Source organism: Rhinoderma darwinii, chromosome 6 (assembly GCF_050947455.1).
Source record: "Rhinoderma darwinii isolate aRhiDar2 chromosome 6, aRhiDar2.hap1, whole genome shotgun sequence".
Taxonomy (NCBI): domain Eukaryota; kingdom Metazoa; phylum Chordata; class Amphibia; order Anura; family Rhinodermatidae; genus Rhinoderma; species Rhinoderma darwinii.
Window position 1 is genome coordinate 42,866,555 of NC_134692.1, and position 23,033 is coordinate 42,889,587.

At 40.3% G+C, this 23,033-nt stretch overlaps 1 protein-coding gene across 7 annotated transcripts in view; it reads left to right on the top strand.

Annotated features, from left to right (window-relative positions):
* Positions 1–23,033, top strand: part of AGAP1 (ArfGAP with GTPase domain, ankyrin repeat and PH domain 1) — a 363,380-nt gene that overhangs the window by 231,643 nt on the left and 108,704 nt on the right. For all 7 annotated transcript variants that reach the window (XM_075829607.1, XM_075829608.1, XM_075829609.1 and 4 more), the window contains 3 exons: positions 10,487–10,614; positions 10,939–11,094; positions 15,804–15,896. In XM_075829607.1, the coding sequence (XP_075685722.1) occupies positions 10,487–10,614; positions 10,939–11,094; positions 15,804–15,896 (377 nt within the window). The remainder of the gene's footprint in view (positions 1–10,486; positions 10,615–10,938; positions 11,095–15,803; positions 15,897–23,033) is intronic.

The window sequence follows — 23,033 nt, forward strand, 5'->3', positions numbered from 1 at the left end:
GCGTCAAATGCGTCTCCTGAAGGCATAATATATGAGGGTTAAATTTACGAATGTGTCCATACAATACTGCTCTCTTCTGTGGACTACCCATACCCCTCACATTCCACGACATAACCGTTAAAGAAGACATTCATAAAATATACTTCTCACATGTAGGAGAGATCCATAATGGCGTAAAAATATCAACAATCCCGCACTTCTCAAAAGTGGCTGATAATTAAACGATGAACCCATTATGCGCAAATTCTTGCAGCTTCTCCGTGGCCGACTGACCTCTGGTAGGACTCATGCTGGCTACGGTAGTCGCCCTCGACCGTCTAGATCGTCTGGACGGAATTTTGGAAGCCGTAGGATGTCTGCAGGACAATAATGGTGCGGGTTCACTGCGGAGCTACTAGTTCATGCGACTCGTCCCGCTGCACGCTAAGCCACGACCCCCCCCCCCCCACTGTAACAATTTGGATTATTTTCTCCGGTCCAATATATAAAGTCAAATTTAAAATCCATTTTAACTCCAAGTTGTAATGCAACAAAACAAGAAAAACACCAAGATACGGTGAATACTTTTGTGTGTGTTTGTTTGTCTGTTTTTCTATAAATATAGTAGTAGGTGTTTAGAAGAGAAAGAGCTTTATTAGCCCAAATGCATTTCTTTTTTTTTTTTTTTAATTTTACACAAATACAACAAAAAGAAAACAATAGTAAATGAAAGATAAAGCATTTCACTCCATGTACCATACATTATGATGTTGCCAATTTCTAAGAGATATTATTATACATCCAAACGAAGAACATATGGAATAGTATACACAAAGGAGTACGGTATATAAAAAAAACAAACCTCTTCTCTTAACACCTACTACTGGATGTGGTGCCTATTTTGTGTTTCTTTACAAGTTTGAGGATGATAGTCAAATCCCTGGGATCTGCACCCAATTTCTGTGACAAGTGCTGCTAGAACCCTGGATTGTGTGTATGTATGTATGTGTGTATATATATATATATATATATATATATATATATATATATATATATACACACACACACACAGTGAAGGGAATAAGTATTTGATCCCTTGCTGATTTTGTACGTTTGCCCACTGTCAGACATGAACAGTCTCGAATTTTTAGGCTAGGTTCATTTTACCAGTGAGAGATAGATTATCTAAAAAAAAAAAACTGAAAATCACATTGTCAAAATTATATATATTTATTTGCATTGTGCACAGAGAAATAAGTATTTGATCCCCTACCAACCATTAAGAGTTCAGCCTCCTCCAGACCAGTTACACGCTCCAAAGCAACTTGGTGCCTGCATTAAAGACAGCTGTCTTAAATGGTCACCTGTATAAAAGACTCCTGTCCACAGACTCAATTAATCAGTCTGACTCTAACCTCTACAACATGGGCAAGACCAAAGAGCTTTCTAAGGATGTCAGGGACAAGATCATAGACCTGCACAAGGCTGGAATGGGCTACAAAACCATAAGTAAGACGCTGGGTGAGAAGGAGACAACTGTTGGTGCAATAGTAAGAAAATGGAAGACATACAAAATGACTGTCAATTGACATCGATCTGGGGCTCCATGCAAAATCTCACCTCGTGGGGTATCCTTGATCCTGAGTAAGGTGAGAGCTCAGCCGAAAACTACACGGGGGGGGGGGGACTTGTCAATGATCTCAAGACAGCTGGGACCACAGTCACCAAGAAAACCATTGGTAACACATTACGCCGTAATGGATTAAAATCCTGCAGTGCCCGCAAGGTCCCCCTGATCAAGAAGGCACATGTACAGGCCCGTCTGAAGTTTGCAAATGAACATCTGGATGATTCTGAGAGTGATTGGGAGAAGGTGCTGTGGTCAGATGAGACTAAAATTGAGCTCTTTGGCATTAACTCAACTCGCCGTGTTTGGAGGAAGAGAAATGCTGCCTATGACCCAAAGAACACCGTCCCCACTGTCAAGCATGGAGGTGGAAACATTATGTTTTGGGGGTGTTTCTCTGCTAAAGGCACAGGACTACTTCACCGCATCAATGGGAGAATGGATGGAGCCATGTACTGTCAAATCCTGAGTGACAACCTCCTTCCCTCCACCAGGACATAAAAAATGGCTCGTGGCTGGGTCTTCCAGCACGACAATGACCCGAAACATACAGCCAAGGCTACAAAGGAGTGGCTCAAAAAGAAGCACATTAAGGTCATGGAGTGGCCTAGCCAGTCTCCAGACCTTAAAGGGAATGTGTTGCCAGCAAAACATGTTTTTTTTTTTTTAGTTAAACAATTAGTGTGTAGGTGATTAAACATTGTTCTAATAATTTTTTATTTTTTTTCACGAGTCAGAAAATATTATAAATTGGATTCTAATTTATAATATTTTCCATTGCTGGTCATTAGATGGAGCCATTCCCAAAATTGCAGCATTGCATGTGGTAAAGCAACCACATTGCTTTATGCTGCAAAATTGGGTAAAAATCCCTCACTCTAGTGAGCTCTCAGAATCCCCCCCTCCTTTATCCTGGCTAGTGCCGGGAGAAACGAGGGGTTTGAACGGTCTAACCTCCTACACTGAGTTTCGCCATTTTTTGAGCTAACACACAGTGTAGTAGGTTAACATACAGTAGTAAACACACACTGAAACACGAACATACATAGAAATCCCTTACCTGCTCCAGTCGCCGCCGCTCCCTCCGGTCCATCCGCTCCGTCTGCTGCCGCTGCTCCATGTGCACAAGTCCGGAAGCCGCGACCGGAAGTAGTAATATTACTGTCCGGCCGCGACTTCCGGTCCACAGGAAAATGGCGCCAGACGGCGCGCATTTCAAATTGAACTGTGTGGGAGCGGCGCATGCGCCGTTCCCACACAGCGGCGTACATGATAGTGGATGGAACGGGCCCCGTTCGCAGTCCCTATGGGACTGGAGCTGCCGTATTCCATGTCTGTATGTGTCGTTAATCGACACATACAGAAATGGAAAAAAAAATGGCAGCCCCCATAGGGAAGAAAAAGTGTAAAAATAAAAAAAAGTAACACACAAATTAATCCAAACGTTTTTAATAAAGCACTAACATCGTTAACATATTTTTAAAAAAATTGTGGTGACACTGTTCCTTTAATCCCATCGAAAACTTATGGAGGGAGCTGAAGATCCGAGTTGCCAAGCGACAGCCTCGAAATCTTAATGATTTACAGATGATCTGCAAAGAGGAGTGGGCCAAAATTCCATCTAACATGTGTGCAAACCTCATCATCAACTACAAAAAACGTCTGACTGCTGTGCTTGCCAATAAGGGTTTTGCCACGAAGTATTAAGTCTTGTTTGCCAAAGGGATCAAATACGTATTTCTCTGTGCACAATGCAAATAAATAAAACTTGCCTAAAACTTTTTCAGAGTACTGTAAATATACTTATATTTAAATTTTTTGTATACTTAGAATGGTAGGCCTCATGCACACGACCGTAACTTTTATCCGCAATTACGGATCAAATACAGACCCATTTATTTCTATCGGCCACGGACACCTTTCCGTATATTTACGGGTGTGTGTCAGGGCCATAGAAATGACTTGTAAAAAATAGGACGTCCTATTTTTTGCATTTACGGACCGTGCTCCGATACTTTATAATGTGAGTACAGCCCGCAAATGAGGGTGACAGTTTGTGGCCTGCACGTACAGTATTTACGTTTAGTAAATACTGCACGATCATGTGCAAGAGGCTTTACTGTACCGAATATATATGTGAACGGTAATAAAAACCCACTACCATATTAATTATATATATATTATAATATACATCATTACATATGCTCCTCCTGTCTATAGATAGATATATATATATATATATATATATATATATATATATATATATATATATATATGTAGAGATAAGCAGCACTCTGCGACAGATTCCAACACGGTAATGGGTGCAAGCAGGTAATCCAGATCCGTGGATTATAAGACCTAAACGAAAGAAATCCCACAGCACTCCGATGGTTCCAAAAAGTATGTGATTTATTCAGTCAACAGCTGCAACGTTTACGTCCTTCTATAGGACCTTTTTCAAGCAAGCAGGACGGAAACGTTGCAGCTGTTGACTGAATAAATCACATACTTTTTGGAACCATCGGAGTGCTGTGGGATTTCTTTCGTTTATATATATATATATATATATATATATATATATATATATATATATGAATAAACGTTTTTCACTTTTTTGACTACTATGCTGTGGAGTGCTGCCTATTTTTTTAATTCCTATATATATATAGTAGAGAGCTATATAGGAGGATAGATAGGTTTTTTACATAGACAGACAGACAATAATTATTTGGTGAAACAAAGTATTGGTGCTTGAGACTAATTTTCTACATATGACAACGAATCTCTCTTCTTCTTACAAAGAATCAAACTATGAGGAGAAGAAGAGGGGCAGGAGCTGACAAAGTTTTAGAAACAAAAACTAATGTGATCGCTCTGATTCATTCTCACAGCGATCACATGATCTTAAACCACATAGATTGTGCACCGAACTCTGGCCAGTGCCCAGGTCTGTTGGTGCATGTCCTGAAGTGCCACCGTAAAAAAAATGCAGCGGGCTTCAGCTACCAGTGCCGCCCCGTGTAAATATACGTTGGGCAGCCCATACCTAGTTAAACAATGAACAATACAATCATATCATATAATTAACTGGGGGGGGGGGGTCCCTTTAACCCCTACCTGACATTTGAAGTACATGTACGTCAAAGTCGGGAGGGGGCAGTATGGAGCAGGTGTCAGTTGTGTATTACAGCTGATCTGATTCCAACGTCTGAGATCACTCAGATCCAGGCTGTTTAACCATTTAAATGCCGTAGTAGTGATCATGGCATCTAACCTGTTTAATGGGGGGGTCCTCTATCACACTTTCGCCCCCCGCGACGTGATCACTGGTTGCTGATGAATTGTCTTTCTGATCAACCCGCCTTCTTAAAAAAAGTGATTAAAAAGTGAGATGGTATCAATAAAGACTGCAGCTCGCCCCGCAATAATCAAGCCCTCCCATAACTGCATAGACGAAAAAATAAAAAAAGTTATGGGTCTCCAAATACGTTGACACAAAACAAATATTTTATTAACATTATTTTTATATTATAAAAGTAAAAAACACAAAAAGCTATATAAATCTGGTACCGTCGTAATTACATTGACTCGCAGAATAACGTTAACACCTCATTTTTTCTGCATGGTAAACGCTGTAAAAACGAAATCCAAAAACAATGAAGGAATCTTTCCACCCCAGAAAATAATTTTGTAGAAGTTTCCCAGTATAATATATAGTGAATTAAATGGATGCAAATTGATTTGCATATTTGATAAAGGAACACTGCTCTGCTCTTAAGACCCATTTTCACCGGCTGATAAGCGGCCGGCGATCAACGAGACATCGTTGATCGGCGCTCGTTTGCTACTGTCACACGGAGCTATGTATGGGGACGAGCGGTCGTTAATCCAATCGCTCGTCCCTATCCATTATTATCATGTCGGCAGCGCGCCTCCCTGTTTACACAGGGCGATGTGCTGCCGAAAGTGATAATCTTTTACTTTTTTTAAACGATACGACCAGCAGGTGATTAAGCGTTTGCTCGTTCATCTGCTGATCGTTTACACAGGGCAATTATCGGCAACGTGCGTTCTATTAACGCTCGTCTGCCCGATAATCATCCTGTGTAAAACCCCCTTGAGTTTATCTGTCAAGACAAGTCGTATTGTACTTCGTGCACCTGTCAACCAATTGTTTATATTATAATGTCTAGAATTCCCATGTGCAGCAATATCGACAGTGTACAGCAGATGGTGCTATTGCACCTCTAAAGAAAAAAAAGCTGATTTGCAGAGGTTGGTAATAACCCATGAAATAAGTAGGCAGGAGCCAGCAGGCCATGTCTTGTAACCTTTGAGGTATATTAATGTGCCCTCGGAGCATTCCTTGTCTGTCTGGATGAGCTTTGAGTTGTGCAAGGGTGAGAGAGCTGCAAAATGAAGCTTCAAAACGGGATGTTAATGGTGAATCCGGCATAATCTGAAGCCCATAAATATTCCAAACATGTGTTGATGAGAAGGTTTCTGTCTGTTTTCAGAGGAGCGACCAGAGAGCAAACTTCTAGCTCTGGTTTCTTACTGAGACTTCATTGTGGTCGTACAGATTTGAAGGAAGCAGCTTAGTGGAATTTGTAGCGTTAATATGGACTTGCGGTATATGGTGGCAATGCCACAACAGCACCAGGGCACAAAACTATTTATCACTGTTCTGTACCATTTTTTAAGAATAAATGTTTATGTATGCATTTCATAGGTTCATGTAGAACTGTCTCCAAAAATATAATTTTACCGATTTATTATACAGAAATATCATGAGCGTTAGCAAGTGGTGAGAACACTGGTCATCGGAAAATGGGAATAAAATAGGAAAATGGCATAGAGACACGATGTGTTTGTACAGGGAAATTCCTTTAGTGAGACAGAACTGCAATATATTGTGGATATTTACAGGACCAGAGGCGCGAGCATGAGGAAAGATAACCGGATTAAAGTTCAAAATTCTAGTAACAGGTTTTGTATTAACATTTTCTTTTGTGCTGTGTTTCTGAGGTTCTGTTCCCTTACAAGTGAGTTTTATATACTTTTGTGTTAACGTTCGATAATACAGAATATTTCTGCCGAGAGAATACATTGGGAGGAATTTATGAAGCCTTCTGTCAGTTTTCTGGCGTAGAAAACTCGTCATTTGCGCAAAAACTAGTTTTTTACACTATTTCCAACACTTTTCAAAAAGTGGGAGAGGGCAGTGCCACCGTGGGCCGATAAATTTACCTTAATTTACAATTATATATAAGTATACACACATTTCTTCATTTAAAATGTCTCTTGTTCTCTCTGTATATAAACTTTGGCGTTAAAGGGGTTGTCCGGGCATTTTATATTAATTGCCTATTCTTAGGATAGGTCATCAATATCAGATTAGTGGAGGTCCGACTCCCACGATCACTTAACTGAAGGCGCCGCGGTGTTCGTTGCGACTTGCTTTTCCCAGTTTGCATGCACAGCACCGTACACTTCCGTAGCGGCTGTGTCTGGGATTGCAGTTCCAGTCCCATTCAAGTCCCAGGCACTGCCGCTACAGAAGTGTACGGCTCTCTGCCTGTAGACAGTGAAAAGGCCGAGGGAGTAGGACCCACCGATCTGATATTCATGACCGATCCTAAAAATAGGGAATTAATATAAATAATATAAAATGCCCAGAAAACCCCTTTAATACTGCTAAATGTGACTGTTACACGTGCATTTTTTGGTGTCTTCACAGGACACCGCTGAACATGTGACGGTCTCCAACACCACATTTTTTTTTTTTTAGTTCATCTGTAGCAATATTGTTTATAAGGGTCATTGGATTGTATGTACATAACATTTTATGTAATAAGCCCCACTTTGGTGACAGGCTGGAGTGACGGCTTATTCCCCACCGTGGGCCGGCATCTGGCCTCTGAATATGGAATATCAGCAGATCATTGCAGGCTCCTCTATTGAAGAAATGTGTCTTTTGTGCTTTAAGCCGTCACAGGGATGATTCTGCTGGTTTACCATTGTCCACTCTGGATACTTCAGGAAAGGGATTAGTGTTCTCCTCACTTCACTGAGATGAAACAGTAAAACATCTGAGTCCAAACCTCTAGGTTTAGATCTGTTATGTGGGTAAATCTCTAATCATTATTGACATGTTAGACTTCTGTTACTTATACCAGTCTGTCTACATAAAGGCGGTGCGTCTCTCATGCCGGTGCGTCTCTCATGCCGGTGCGTCTCTCATGCCGGTGCGTCTCTCATGCCGGTGCGTCTCTCATGCCGGTGCGTCTCTCATGCCGGTATGTCAGCAGATTATTTTTTTTGTTAAAGTTTTTAATTTAAAATTTTTTGGGGTATTATATGCAAATCTTAAAATAAATAATAAAACGTTTCCTTTTTATAGAAGTCCTTTAGTTGTCCTTTTCTGTTTAAACTCTTACAGGTTTTTATTCAGCTGTGCCATAGTTGTAACTTTTCCAGAGAAAGCAAAGTGGCCACCAACTGACTCACTATTAGGGTGTGTTCACATGGTACGGTTTTGGCGCGTTATTTGCTGCGTGACCAAAAAATGCATGCCTTTTTAACACGATTTGTCGCAGTCTCCATGTTTACTGCCAAATAGCAGAAAATCGCGGTAGAACACATGCATTTTTGAATGCACCCCTACAGCTCCCACAGGGATTGTCACCCATCTTTCCAAGAGTCCTTATTCACAGGCTGCGGTTGAGTCACATGTTTGTTGCCATGGTTACTGCAGAAAATAAAACCGACTCCATCGCAACTAGTGAATAAAGTCATTATGGGTATGGAGAGTCGTTTTCGATGACCTGTTTGTAAACCAGCTTTCCTATAGTCCAAACTAAAATGAGCGATCATAGTAATAATCACGTGTGTAAATGGGCGAATAATCCTGGGAGGGAGAGGATATATATCTGACCGATCACCGTTATATTGCTACCGTCATTGCACCGGAATGGTGATTTAAAGGGAACACCTCATTGTTGGAATCGCAGGGCTTAATTTTCTTTAAGGAAAGTAATTTCTTATATATGTGAATCCACCTTTATTATTAAAATTCTATATATATATGTGTGAACCATGCATATATGTGCTATAAGACGCCGAGTAAGTGTATATATTTATATGAGCGCACATACATAAATCTATCAATCAATATCTACCCGTCTGTCTATCTAGATCACATTACTATGAAGCTGGCTACTATATTAATTGCGTATTTGTGTGACATTCTGTCTCCAGCTGACTCTGCTCCTATTTTGCTGCAATTTCCCATTAAGTGCCATATAAATCCATAAACGTGGGCTATTAGGATCAGCTCTCTAGATCAGGGGTAGGAGGACTTTCCTCCTCAGCTATAAATCTCTCCTGCGCTCCGAGCTTCATCTCGAAGATCTGTCCCCTGGAAACAGACGTTTAGCAGGAAAATTGCTCTGAGAAAAGGCAGCTTACATTTTTAATATAATCGTATTGTAAATTAACGCTATACTGGAAAAGAGGGCGAGAGGTGCCGCGCTGTCAAGTGCTGTGTAAAACCCACCCTGTGCAGGAGAGGGGGGATTTAGTGCACCTCTGCGTCTACATGTCATTTTTGCTAAATAAATGTTAGGAAAACATAACTTCATTCTTCTGATTGGTATGAAGACAGGTGATAGCTGCCAGTTTAACCCTTTAAAATGGCCATTGCCACCTGATGCATGGCAGTGCTTTATATGACTGATCCCTGTGTATCCTACGTATATCGCAGAACCCATTTGAGTTTTAATCGTTCCCCTGTTTTGTTGAGGTATAGACTTGTTACCCTGGAGAATTGTGCGCACTTCTGATATGCTGTGGGTGACTTTGTCCCATACTGAAGGTAACAGCTTATTACAAGCACATTTAAATCCCCCCATTAATAGGAGCAATTAAAGAATAGCTCCATTTCCAGCAAATTAACAACCCGGAGAGGTAATTGCGACATAAATGAAGATAAATTTGTTTTAATGTTGCGAGAAAGGGAGGGAGGCCAGGAGAGAGTGTCAGGTTTTGGGAGGGGGGATGTTTTATGGCTAATGTAGGATTCATTGCTCTGGCCGTGCGGAGCTCAAGGGACAATGGGGGTGGGGTGCGGTGTTCCAAAACTATATATGGGTTTAATGTCATCATTAAAGGTGCAGTCCCGTATAACCTGGACCTGTGCTTTATAAAATGCTATCTTTCATGGGAGCCTTATACATGATAGATATATATATATATATATATATGACATTGAGCTTGCTGATATGTTGTGTGCTATTTTCTGCACTTGATAACTCTGAGGTGCGACCACAGTAACCTAGAATTTCTACTTGTTTTTTTTCTCTTTTATATAAAAACACTGACTAAGTATTATAATAATAATAATAATAATAATAATAATAATATTAATAATAAAAATAATAATAAAAATTTAAAAAACAAATCATGTGCCCCAAGTATTGTAAGGATGATAATTATTTTTACTTAGAGTTTGTGTGTATATATATATATATATATATATATATATATATATATGTGTTCAATGTGCATATATATATATATGTGTGTGTGTGTGTGTGTGTGTGTGTGTGTACATCTATATGTGTAAAAGTTTGTGTGTGTCTGTAATAGTAATAGTGAAGGATTTTTCCCGATTTCAGCTGCAGATAAGTTATCGGTATGTGTGTGTGTGTGTGTGTACATATTCTATTGTATGTTTTATGGTAATAGTATTTTCTATGATTTAGATTTATTATGTTTGCAGTCTTTTCTTCAGTGTTCAGTTTACATTCTGTCGTTACATTTATGTTCATGTCTCAGCAAAAGTCGCTCACTCTTTCCATATTTCCACCTTTTCTGCAGTTGCCCAGAAGATAGTAGCGACTCGTAAGAAGCAGCAGCTCTCCATTGGTCCCTGCAAATCCCTGCCAAACTCCCCCAGCCACACATCGGTGTGTTCAGCACAAGTGTCCGCTGTACATATTAGCCAGGTACAAACATTTCTGTAAACCAAATGAATATAAATTTGTACCCGCAATAAATACTGTCCATAGAAGAGATTACGTATTTAGTTTCTAGATATCCAGATATTATTGAACTGTAAGTACCTGCATGCATTGGCCGCCTAATATTAGAAAATCCTGCCACAGTTATTGAGAAACCACATTGAATTAAGCGGACGAAGATTTCTCATTTAAGTAATAAAAGTATACACAGTAAACATCTATAATACTTTTTATAATAGGCCACATTTGGTAGAATGCTACTTTTGTATTGATATTTTTGTGATGCCCTGACACTTTCTTTTTGCACAGACTAGTAATGGAGGAGGCAGTCTGAGTGACTATTCTTCATCAGTCCCTTCCACTCCCAGCACTAGTCAGAAAGAGCTGAGAATTGATGTGCCCCCAACAGCCAGTACACCTACTCCGGTGCGCAAACAGTCCAAACGGCGGTCGAACCTCTTCACGGTAAGTAAAAAGTCCTCAGCTAACATCTTTCTGAAGAACATGTTAATCGTGCACTTGAAAGGGCACAGATGAAGCAAAGTTTTCTACTTTATCGTAGAGGTGAAATGTACTTTAAATGATCCCAACATATCCACCTTGAAAACAAAACCTAGCCGCTAAATATCAATATGAATACAACTGACTGCAAAACTTATCTGTCCATTAGATACAATATGCCACGTAGGTGTAGTTTGGCCATCCCGTCTGCATTTAATAACTGTGGCCAAAATGGATTTTAGCAGTGAACCTTTATTTCCACCAGGTGGCAGCAGAAATCAAGAGACTTTAAGTTGGTTTAAGAAATGCACATAAGATTTATAGAAAAGCAGTCTATCGTTTTCTGTCTGCACCACCTGGAGCAGACCCATCAAAACGTATAAAGCGCAATGCCGGATTAAAGAAATGTAGCCCATTTCTTTTAAAGGATAACAACAATAATATTAATAATGAAGTCACGGCATATCATTGGGGATGTGAATAGATTTCTATGGATTTAGATTGCATCCCAGGGATTGTTTATAGTTTGAGTAATGGGGTGGAGATGTCAGGATTGGCTACTCAGGTGAGAAATATTCCTCTTCATGCTTTTTATAAATCTCCTCTGTCTGAACATATGTTTCCATAAAATACAGGACCGCTACTGGCCTCTAATACTAATAACAGAGTCTCGGCCTTCGTATTCACCATTTAACACCATTGTGTTTTTGAAATCTAGATAGGTTAAAAATTCTGTGCTTTAAATTCCCTTCATAGACAAAGGTTTAAAGGGTTATCCAACATTCTAAAAAATAAATTAAAAAAAATAGCAGCAAATGTTAAAAAATAACAAAAAAAACAACAATACTCGTCTATCCAATTCCCCACTGATCCAGCGCAGACGGTCCCCAGTCTTTATTTACAATCGGCTTGCACGAGACGGCTGCAGTCAATCAGTGGCTAGCGGTCACGTGCCGTACTGCTGGCATCATGACTCCATCACTGAGCTGTAATTTCAGCAGTATGGCACGTGACCACCGAGGACACTGATTGGCTGCAGTGGTTTTGTGTCAGCCTCTTGTAAACAAAGGCAGCGGGTCTGCTGGACTGTACGCTGGATCGCGGGGGGTTGGATTGGAGAGGTGAGATTTTTTTTTTTTTTTCCTATTTTATAGCATATGCTGCTGTCTTTTTTTAATTTTTTTTAAGAAGTTGGATAACCCCTTTAAAATATAACAAGATATCTATCTACCTGTAGCCTCCACTAGAGGGAGTTCAGAAGATTACAGCATACTGTTTATACACTGAACTCAACAATCACACTGTATGCACTAAGCTCCCTCTAGTGGTGACTGCAAGCAGCCAGCATGTTCTCTTTTAAATGTAGGGGGGATTTGGAGTTCTGCATCAGAAAAATTAGAGACTGACCGCTATAAAGATATTTAAAAAAAATTCATCAGCACCTAAAATTTACATGATGATAAAAGGGGAGATTTATGTTAAAGAGGCTGACTTCCTTATTAGAGCATATGAATGTCATAGAGGGGGTCCCTGTAAGAGCAGCTCCCGCTCTGGCGGATCCAGTATGTCAGTGTGTTATATAGAATGCCATTAATTTCACCATGTATGCCTAGACGAGGCTGCCCCTGGAGATATCTGCTGATTGTTTGAACATTCATGTTGGAGTGGAAGAGCAGGCGTATCTATTTCCATATAGAAAGGGATAAAAGCGTCTGCTAGGCACTCTTGGCACCACTTATTGTCATTGAGTACAAATGATCAGACAGGATCAAATCCTCCCCCCCCCCCCAAAAAAAGCTTTACTGCAACCCACCCGCAAACATAAGCTGTCAATTAGAAAACCTTACCCAGAAATCTCCAGTATTCTTTGGACTCATAACTTCTGCTCCGTCACCTTATTTGTGACTGTTCATTAGATAGTCTATTACAGCAAATTGTAACACGACTACTTCTTGTCTTATGTCCTTTACTGAAACCAAACCACTGTTCTTCCACGGACATTAGTTATGAGCCACATGAAATAATTTCTTCAACTACAATTGAAAGGTTTGGTCTGACTTCTGACATCCCATAGTGGCAAGAGTAACCTTCAGTTAGCCGTCCATGAGAAGAAGTTTTTCCAACACATCAGTGAGGCATTGTCCACTTCTCAGACCCACATCTGCACCAGCGCAATTTTGCCACATAGGGTTTTCCAATGTATTTGAAAATCTCTTGATTCTTTTTGCCATCACGATTGTTCAGCGTCTCCCCAAACACTGTCAGATTATCAGGCTGAACAATCGAACCTTGCATGGCCACCTAAAGGCACAATACACCGTGCTGCCATGATATTCCTGAACACTAGTGACGTCATCGGCTACATGGTCCTAACTATTCAGACTACTACTAATGTAGAAATATCATCCACACACATTCCTTTTAAAATTGAATGTTGATGTTTAACCACAATTTTTTCTTTCAACCATTGAAAGTTCAAAGAAATATTGATTTGCTTCAAATTACAAAGGCCCATTTATACAGACAGATGATCGCTCAGAATGCAAGCGATAATGAGCGGTTGTAACGATAATCGCCCTGTGTATGTGTCATTAAAGATGTCGTTAATCTTTAGGAAAATTTGACTGCGTATGCATAAAAATCTGCAGCCACCGGACTGTTTAGTGACATTGTTTCAAGTACTCGATTAAGTTAAATAAAAATATTTTGATCTAGTTTATCTTTATGGTCTCTAGGCCCTATCATTACGTATTAACTTGATCAGTATCACCCATGATAAGGCATGTAAAAGCCCTGTGTACTGTACATATACAAATGAGCATAACTAGCAGTCCTTTGCACTGCGCTTACATTCATGCGCTTCCATCAAAGGTTAAAGGGTAAACTAAATTAGAAGTGTCAAGTCAGCTCAGTAAGGCAATGTTCACATTATATTATGTGGACACGTTCAGCGTATGCACCGGGAAAGCTCCAGGCTTATATGCCGAACATAGCCATAGGCCCCATTCATCCCACCGAGGCCAAAAGAGTGTCCTTTTGGACTTCGTCAGGGTGATCTGTCTGCACTTTCATCCTTTTTTTTATTTTACTGTATAGAAAAGCGCAGAGGTCTGTTCTCTCCTATACAGTTGGCCAAGCACAACAAAATGTATATTGCGATTTGCGCTGTATATGTTTTTTAACATTGTGGCCAAAGGTTGACATATGGCACTGTATGGCTATACAGTGGCATACATCGGGGGTATATTTTAGATGTATAGTCCCAGCACGATGTAAACCGAGCTTTAGAGTTATTGATATTTGGACCCCATCAGTGAGTAAAACAATAGGGCTGAGGCAATGTCCTTGGTGCTCTTAGAAGACTCTTTCTTGAAAATTGTTCAGTCAAATCTCATCTAAGATCTTTTTAAAAAAAACATTTTTTTTTATTTGAAAAACAAAATAAATAGTTTTTGCTCACCTTTTAACCCCTATTTAGCACATTCAGAGTAAACGCTAAGAGCATTTTCTAATGTAATAGCTGAACATACAGACCAAGCAGTGTGAACATACTTCACAGCCAGAGTTACATGTAGGTTGGAAAGAAAATAGGTTATTAGTCTTATTGTATATTTGGGGACGGATACACACAAAATATCTAGGGTAGTGTATCCAGTGGAATCAGACTGATATCACTACCAGAATCATGTCCGGGATCCCTTTAGAGATATGAGTAGATCCTGTAGCCCAAACAGATTATCAGGTATATCCGTGATATCATTAGTCAAATAGCATATGACATACGCCGGATTATATTAACTAGGTCATTATCGGCATGCTTGTAAATGTGCTTGGGAGAAAGCTGCAGATGCCCCCATCAATCTATGCATTCATGTGTCTTACAACAACATTAACCGGGCCCAACCGATGCCAAAATGCCTTTCACACAAAGCGATTGCCAATAAGCAATTGACCTGTAGCTATAATCTTTAATACCTGCACGGGGGGATCAGACCAATTTTTATCTAAAAAAAATGATGAATCTGGTGCATGATGAATATTTCTAGGCTCGTTTTGCTAATTCACACGAGACAATTATCGTTATAAATGCTCATTATTGTTTGATCATTGTTTGTTTTAGATTGACATTAATATTACTGACCTTGATATTGTACAGTTTGACCACTTAAATGTGTCAGAGTTGGCTATTTAATTCTGTCGTACAAAAAATTGCAGTAGACCTGTGCATGTCTTTGGCTTTAGTGTATCCTTCTTATGAAGACCGTGCCAAATCAATCTACTTATTACATACCAATAACGTGAGACCCATCTCAGCACGTTGTATTTTATAAAACTGCCATACAAGCACAATTTCTAAATAATCCTATACAGTCAACCACTTCATTATTTCCCTGGTAGGTATTACATTGTTAATTTAAAGGGAAATGAGTCTTGGAAGAGTATCTGCGATGTTCCTGAAGGGTTAATGAATAGTTTGCTGACTGAGTAGCAGTTGTACAGGAAGGCAACTATTTTCTGCCGAAGCTTGCAATCTAACCTTGCTGTTCTTATTTCTGTGTCCACGGCAGATTAAATGAAACAGACTGCTCTGGCGGGGGGCGGGAGGCGCGCCGGGAGAGCGGACGCTCTGTGTTTGTGGAGGTTTTAACGGGATGTGAACTTTTGCTTTTCAGTCTCGAAAAGGGAGCGACCCAGACAAAGATAAGAAAGGTCTAGAGAGCAGAGCAGACAGCATCGGCAGCGGGCGAGCAATACCAATTAAACAGGTAAGCTTCCTCCCTGCCTCCGCCTCCCTCCGCCATGCTTCAGTGTGTAATTAGAGGAGCCCACGCTCGGGGTCTCGTCTCCGAGCCCCCCGCTCTCTGCACCGCGTTTGATGCCCCCTCCCTGAATGTGGAAGAGTTGCTCACTTGACATCAATTAGGCACGAATCCTGCGCACATTAAAATGGGATCATTAGGATAAAGAGGTGGTGTGAGAGGGGGAGGGGATCTGCCATGTGACAACAGGCCCTAATGAAGTGAGCTGTTCAAGGGGGAGGCATCCAGGCCCAGGCAGCTTCAAAGTGACGCCTTTGTGCAGAATGCTTTGATTGGGCCTCTCTGCGCCGGTCTGCTGGGGGATTGGGAGCCCCCCTCTGATAACCACGCACGGGCTTGATTTGGCTGGTAATCTGAGCCCCCCTCTGACGGCCGATGGGCAATTAGCCACACTGAACGTGTCAGCTGCAAGACCCTGTTTGTAATTTGCTAATGAAGTACTTGTACCTTTTGATTAGGTTCAGTTTCATTTAGGCCTCCATTACCCGAATGAGCGTTTACAGCCCTAATGAACGGGCTTAATTAATCCTTTCTGGTGACGCGGAGGGAAAAGGGGGGTGAGGTAGAGTCAGCAGGAGCAGAGACTTGGAAATGTTAGCCCACGAGAGGCCGTTAGTAGCCTAACAAGGAGGAAATGCTTTGGTGTGGATCCAGGGAGAGTGCGAGAGCTTTATAACGAGGCAGAAAGCAGATATACAACTTGTGATTCCTGTCGGAGCAGACATCAGGGAGTCTTTAAGAGCTCTACAGGAGTTTTGGTTTCTGTTGTATAGGTTTACGCGGCCGTATAGATGAGCACCGATTATGACAGCATGTAACTTTCCAAAGGTTTTTCAAGCTGATAAATTGATCATTAGACATCGTCCTCGGCCGCCAGTGTTGTGAGCTAATTTATCAATGAGGTTTCTGTTGCAGAAGTAAGACCTACAACATCTCTTTGATTATTTTGACCAGTCGGCATGCTGCAGCCATTTTCAAATGGATCCTGCAACGATGCCACGTTACGGGCAAATTGCACTAACAGCATGTTTGTGGACACCTGTGATTTTCCTCTAGTAGGTTGACAATTGCGCAAAAGGACAGTGAGCCGGATCTGATCAGATTTTAGGTGCTGTACGGATCCTGAAATGTTATTTAATGCGGATAGTTATTTGTGTTTGTGTTACCTTTTGTTTTGCCTATGCTTCTTCCTTTTTTTAATCCAATAACAGACATAAACATATCCACACTGTGCTATATGGTCCTCACTTCTCTCTCGTATTGACGTCTCTTGGCTACAGACATCCGTATATAGAGAACGCCTGATTGCAGTGGGAGGCAGAGGCTCCTCTGGTGCCATTTGCATAAATCTTGTTAAGTCAGAGGCAGTTAATGAGGTACAAATGAGGCAAGGAAGGTGACATGCGGATCCATGCTGGCAGATGGGAGGTGGCTCTAGAGGTATCAGCTGCCGGGGTGTATTCTCCCCTCCGAATCTCTGGATTTGTCCACTTAAACATCTTTTGACAGTGGTCTTCGGAACAGAGCTCGCAATTCATAGGTTTATACAACTAATTGTAAAGTGTTCGTACATCTCACTGCATTGCAGGTCTTTAGAGAACGCTGTCTGAGGATGAAATTATTTTTCTAGATGCATTTCAGGTGCTATTTTTCCCTTAATAACGGACAGTGGTTCTTTTCTATGATGGACGGTTACATGTCCCCACAGGTTTTTGGTTTTGATAAAAAGTTGCAGATCCCTAATCAGAAGTATGACTAGATCTTAGATTATCAATAATGTTAATGATTAGGATTTCATTGATCTATAAAATGCCTAAAAAAAATAATTGGTGTAGCCTGAATTCTGCCGAGCTTTTCAGTAGCTCCAGCTTAAACCTGTGATACAGGACTTTAGACGGACCTGCCCGCTGTCACTGGAGATAGATCAGGTCTCTGGACAGAAGTTTTTATGTCTTTTTCCAGTGCCTCGCGCCAGAGCCTCTGGGACAAATCTTTATTAAATGGGGCCCATAAACAGTTTCCCATTAGGAGCGGAATTGTATCACTTTGCTGCATATAATTTGGTCACCCAGCGTTGGTTGAGTCACAGAGACTCATTACGAGTCCTTGTGGATGGGACTGAAAGCTGCTAACGATTGTACCAGTATAATTAAATCTTTCCAAGTACTCGGCAGCAGTGTCAACGAACTGTGAAGAAAATAATGTTATATAGCCAATCAAAAAGAGATACTTGTAAACTCATTTGAAGCGTCAGTGTGTGTTAGAGCCCTCTCTCTGGATGATGCTTATTGCTTGAGAAATTAAAGATACAGTTTTGTGCTAAGAGGCAATCCGGAAATTACATCCTGAATTAGTTGTTAATTGATTTGGTAATTCCCTGGGGTCTGCACACACTCTCTCACTTCATTTTTTCCCTTTTTGTTGCTTTTCGTTAAGTGTCTGTTCTCCCAGCTCCACAATCATGTTTACCAATTAGATGTAATGATAGGAACAATGTGGGTATGTGAGCTGGATGCAATGTGTGTATGTGTGTGCGTGCCGGAGCTTAATGTGGAGTGCGTGCGTGTGCTCGACTAAGCTGTAATGCCCCGCATATATTGTCTTGTGTGCGTTGAATGCAATGTGTTTGTTGGGAAGGTTACAAAAATATATTTATGGGTTTATACAGGATTTTAATGTCTGGAATTTATGGTTATATTGCTATGATGTATATGCAATAGTAATACAGTAGCTATAAAAACTTTGAACCCATCCTAGCAAAATAAAATATGAAAATGTCCAGACATTTTGAAGGTTTTCACTCGTGGATTTTCACGCACATACACAGCGAATTTGCTGAAATCAGCATGTGATTGCCAAACTTCAGCATTTTTGATCATGTTAACTAAAAATGACACTTTACAAGTGCCAGGTAGCCAATGTGTATAGACTGTTTCTATTGATATCTATGAAAGTTCTTATTCTAGGGCCTCAAGTCATATTGTAATAGTCTGACTAGCTACTTAAGTCTAGCAGATGCAAATTATGAAGCGCACAATAGCGTAAAACCAGATTAAAAAAAAAAGTTATATTCAAAGTGAGTGAATACAACTCACCTTGGGGAGTTATAGGAGGCATAACTATAAAGTGGACATGTATTATTGAAAGCTGTGGCTCTCCAGCCTAGGTTTCTACAGGAATGGATCCAACATCAATGATGACATAAACAGAAAAATGGGATACGCGGCGAGCGCTACCTTCTTACCATGTGGTGTACCCTCAGTGGTACGGGATTGAGAGGGATCACAATGAGGTTTATAAAAAAAAAAAATTAAATATGCGACCATAACTACTAAAGTGTGCAGGGTTTTTTCTTTTTTTCATCCTCAAGCCTTGCCGAGCTTTCACTGCCATGGGTTTCTGGACAATTGCATCAAACTGTAATGTTTTGTAAATCAAAACCAAAAACACGGTCTTAAAAATAAAAGTTCAAGTTAAGCAGATTTCACACATGCCAGTAAGTTATAAGTGCATGTTCTTACCTTAGGCCCCATGCATACGAACGTGCTTTTGCGGCCGCAATTCCCCCGAAAATCCATTGGAGAATTGCGGCCCCATTCATTTCTATGGGGCCATGCACATGATTGTGGTTTCCACGGTCCGTGCATGGCCCAGGAGCCTGGACCGCAGAAAGAACGGACATGTCTTATTACTGCCGTGTTCTGCGGTCCAGGCTCATAGAAAATAATGGACGTGGCCATGTGCACGGCCCGTGATTTGCGGACGGCTCGCGGGTGACACTCCGCTGCCAGCCGACCCAAAAATCACGGCCGTGCACATGGCTACGGTCGTGTGCATGATGCCTTATATATTTCCTAAAAGCAACAACATGAAGAATGTAAATGTCCTATTTTGTAGTTTTACAGTCATGATGACCTTCATGCGACTTTGCAACAAACCTTTTTTTTTAAAAACACAAAACAAAAAAACATAAAATGTCACCAAACATTTTTGAATAAAACCTAAATGCATAAAATGTCATAGATGAAGGTGTGCAAATTCTGTATATGCCACACATATCAAAATGCTAATACATCTGGTCTTCAAATATTGGACACCTCAAGCAGTTACTGTCCTGCCAAAAATCTAAATTTTCTCAGAAAGCACACAACATGCCATCTATAAAAATACAACAACCATGCGCAACCACCATTGTACAACTTTACATTAAACATTTATTTTAAATACAAATTTCATGCAGATTCTAATTTGCCACTATAACACGAACTCTAGCAGACTCCTATCACATAATAGAGCTCCTAAAAACATACCTAATTTTTCAGGTGTCTTTTCAGAATAAGCTGTCATATGTGTGTACATGCGGAATAGCACTATCTCTGGCCATTATATGACTCGTAGTCTTCATTATTTAGCAGTTTTCCCCTCTGCAGGCTCTCTCTAATTCTCAGTTTTCTCTGAGCTAGTGGGTTTAGCCTTCTATACACTGCACACACAAAAATGAGGACATATTGGTCCACTATCTCTCTGTAGCACACCATTCGAATCAGCATGGAGGACATCATACAGCAGTAAGGATAAGCGTAGATGAGAATCCAACACTGGGGTGGCATAGAGGCTGCTGGTAAGATTTCTGTCTCCTCTTTCTCTCTGCTCCTGCTCCCCCTCCCTTTTCCATAGATTCCTATGGGAAGCAGCTTCTTTGTTTCCTTCCACCCCACCCCCTTCTCCATAGACTTCTATGGGCAGGATATGAGGAGCCATACACACCCACTTTCTGCAGTCCGCCAATTCTGCTCTGTAACTAGGGCTGGATTTTTTGCTTAACAGGGGATGGACAGCAGATTAAAGGAGAGGAGACACCTAGTGGAAGTTACTTAACACAGAATTTGCATGGATAAAATAACTATATTTTAACAGATATATATATCAGGTATACTATTAGATTAGCATAAATTGTTTAAAAAGTTAGGGTCCATTTACCAAAATAAGCGCAAAGGGTATGGAATTCATACATATCACAAATGCGTATATCACCACAAATCTGTTAAAATAGATATGTGGTGATAGGCAAATGTAACAAAGTACAAAAATAAATCATTCATGTGATACATTGGAAATCATCTTTGCATATAACAATATATAACAATAAAAATTGTGCAAAATTTAAACTTTGTAGCATAACCTGAATATAAATTAGGAGGAAACTCGAGTTGTAAAGGTTTTTTCTATTCGACCTATAGATTTCCCAATTTTCATTAAAGGGAATCGTCATCAGTTTTCAGGACTCCAAACTTCTGACAGAGCAATATAGGGGAGGTGGAGGTCATTGTAAACATACGTTTTGTCTCGATCATGCAAGTTACCAAACCAAAGTTTGATTCAGCCACAAGCAGTGCGGATCTGTGGCACGTGCAATTGGCTGGCAATATTCTCCAATTAGCACATGTATTTCATTAATAAAATGCTTGTGATTGGCCACAGTTAATAGCCCATCAAAACATATTTTTGGGGGCAATAATTCCAATTAGTGGGTGCTGTATTACTTTAGTGCATGCCCTGATCGGTCGTCTAGTGGCACCTCTGCAGTACAGTACATCGTTTCATGTACTGTACTGCTCTGTACTACTGCGCTCTTTTGTGCCAGGACAAACTGCTCCATTAGAGGGTGACTGTATTTTTAATTTTTTTTGCTGTACACTGTGTGTATTGTACCGGACCTTGAATTATCTCCTGTCCTCTACATACAGTGATTACCTGCTGCCAGCAGTGTTTTCTTAATTTTAGGTGTAAGGACTTGATTTTACTGTATTTGTTTTCTGCTTATTTTTCTTTTCTTTTTGTATTTTTATTTGCTATTTTTAGTTGACATTTTTGTGGCTGTGGAACCAATAACTAGTTTTATATAGAGATGTGGTCCCAAGTTACAATGTTTTCAAGTTACAACAGTCATTCCAGAATGTGTGAATATGAGGGAGCGTTGTAATATTACAAAAGACTCCAAATGGTTGGACTATTGCTTAGCGACAGAAACCGCATGGAGCAGATTACACGACTTCCATACTTCTGTGGAGACCTTGTCATATAACCAGTTAGTGAAGGGGGTGGTAGTGCGTGTTAAGGACTTCTTCAAAACTTTGGCAACCTAATTTTGTAGATCACCACCAGGCAATAATAGCTGATCCCATGTGTTTTAGGACCTGCTGATTGCCGGGCAGCTATTGGTAGAGGATGTGATGGTTTGATCCCTTTAAGCCTAATTACTATGAAACTTGGAATGAGAATTGGCTGGAATCACAATGGCCAAATTAACCAGAGAGTATAGCGTTTGGCCAAAGATCTGACAGTATGGCACAATAGGAGCAATTCTAAGCAAGCACAGAATTATTTCTTCTTACAGATCAATTTTTATAAGTATATTGGTTTCTTCTTGTCCCAATAAAGCTTTAACATGGCACAATGGCTAGCATAGATCCTAGGTTCTCAAACCAATGGTACCCCAGAGTACATGCCATGACTGTAAGGGGTGCTCAAACTGTACGAGGCTGTGCTTTATTAGGTACACAACAGTATATGATAATAGTCTCACTCTAGGGGGTACTTTGGAATTTATTTGAGTAAGGGGTACTTGGTTTAGGTACGTTTAGATACACTGGCATAGATCATGTTTATTACAGAATACAGAATACAGAATATCACAATCTTGATGGTATAAAGGTGAATTAAAGAAAATTGTTGTTTTATAGTAGTGATTGGTGTTATTGTTATGGAGTTTTTCGGTGATTTATATAGTTTCTTGGATTTCTACTAACAATTCTTAGGGTTAAAATGGGTGACAAAATACTATTAGTGGTCAATGTTATGGGACCTTACACAATCATGTCTGCTTATACAGTGCTTGTGGTATTGATGAGAAGTCCTACAGAATGCTCTGTTAATACCGGTAAGTACAGAGAGCAGGTACTACTGTAAATCTGCCATTTCAGGCCAGTCTACTCCATATTTATTCTGGGCGCTGCTGACAGGCGCATCGTGCTTAATACGTTCATTTAGATTTATAAGCATTGTTTACAGAACCTGTGTGGC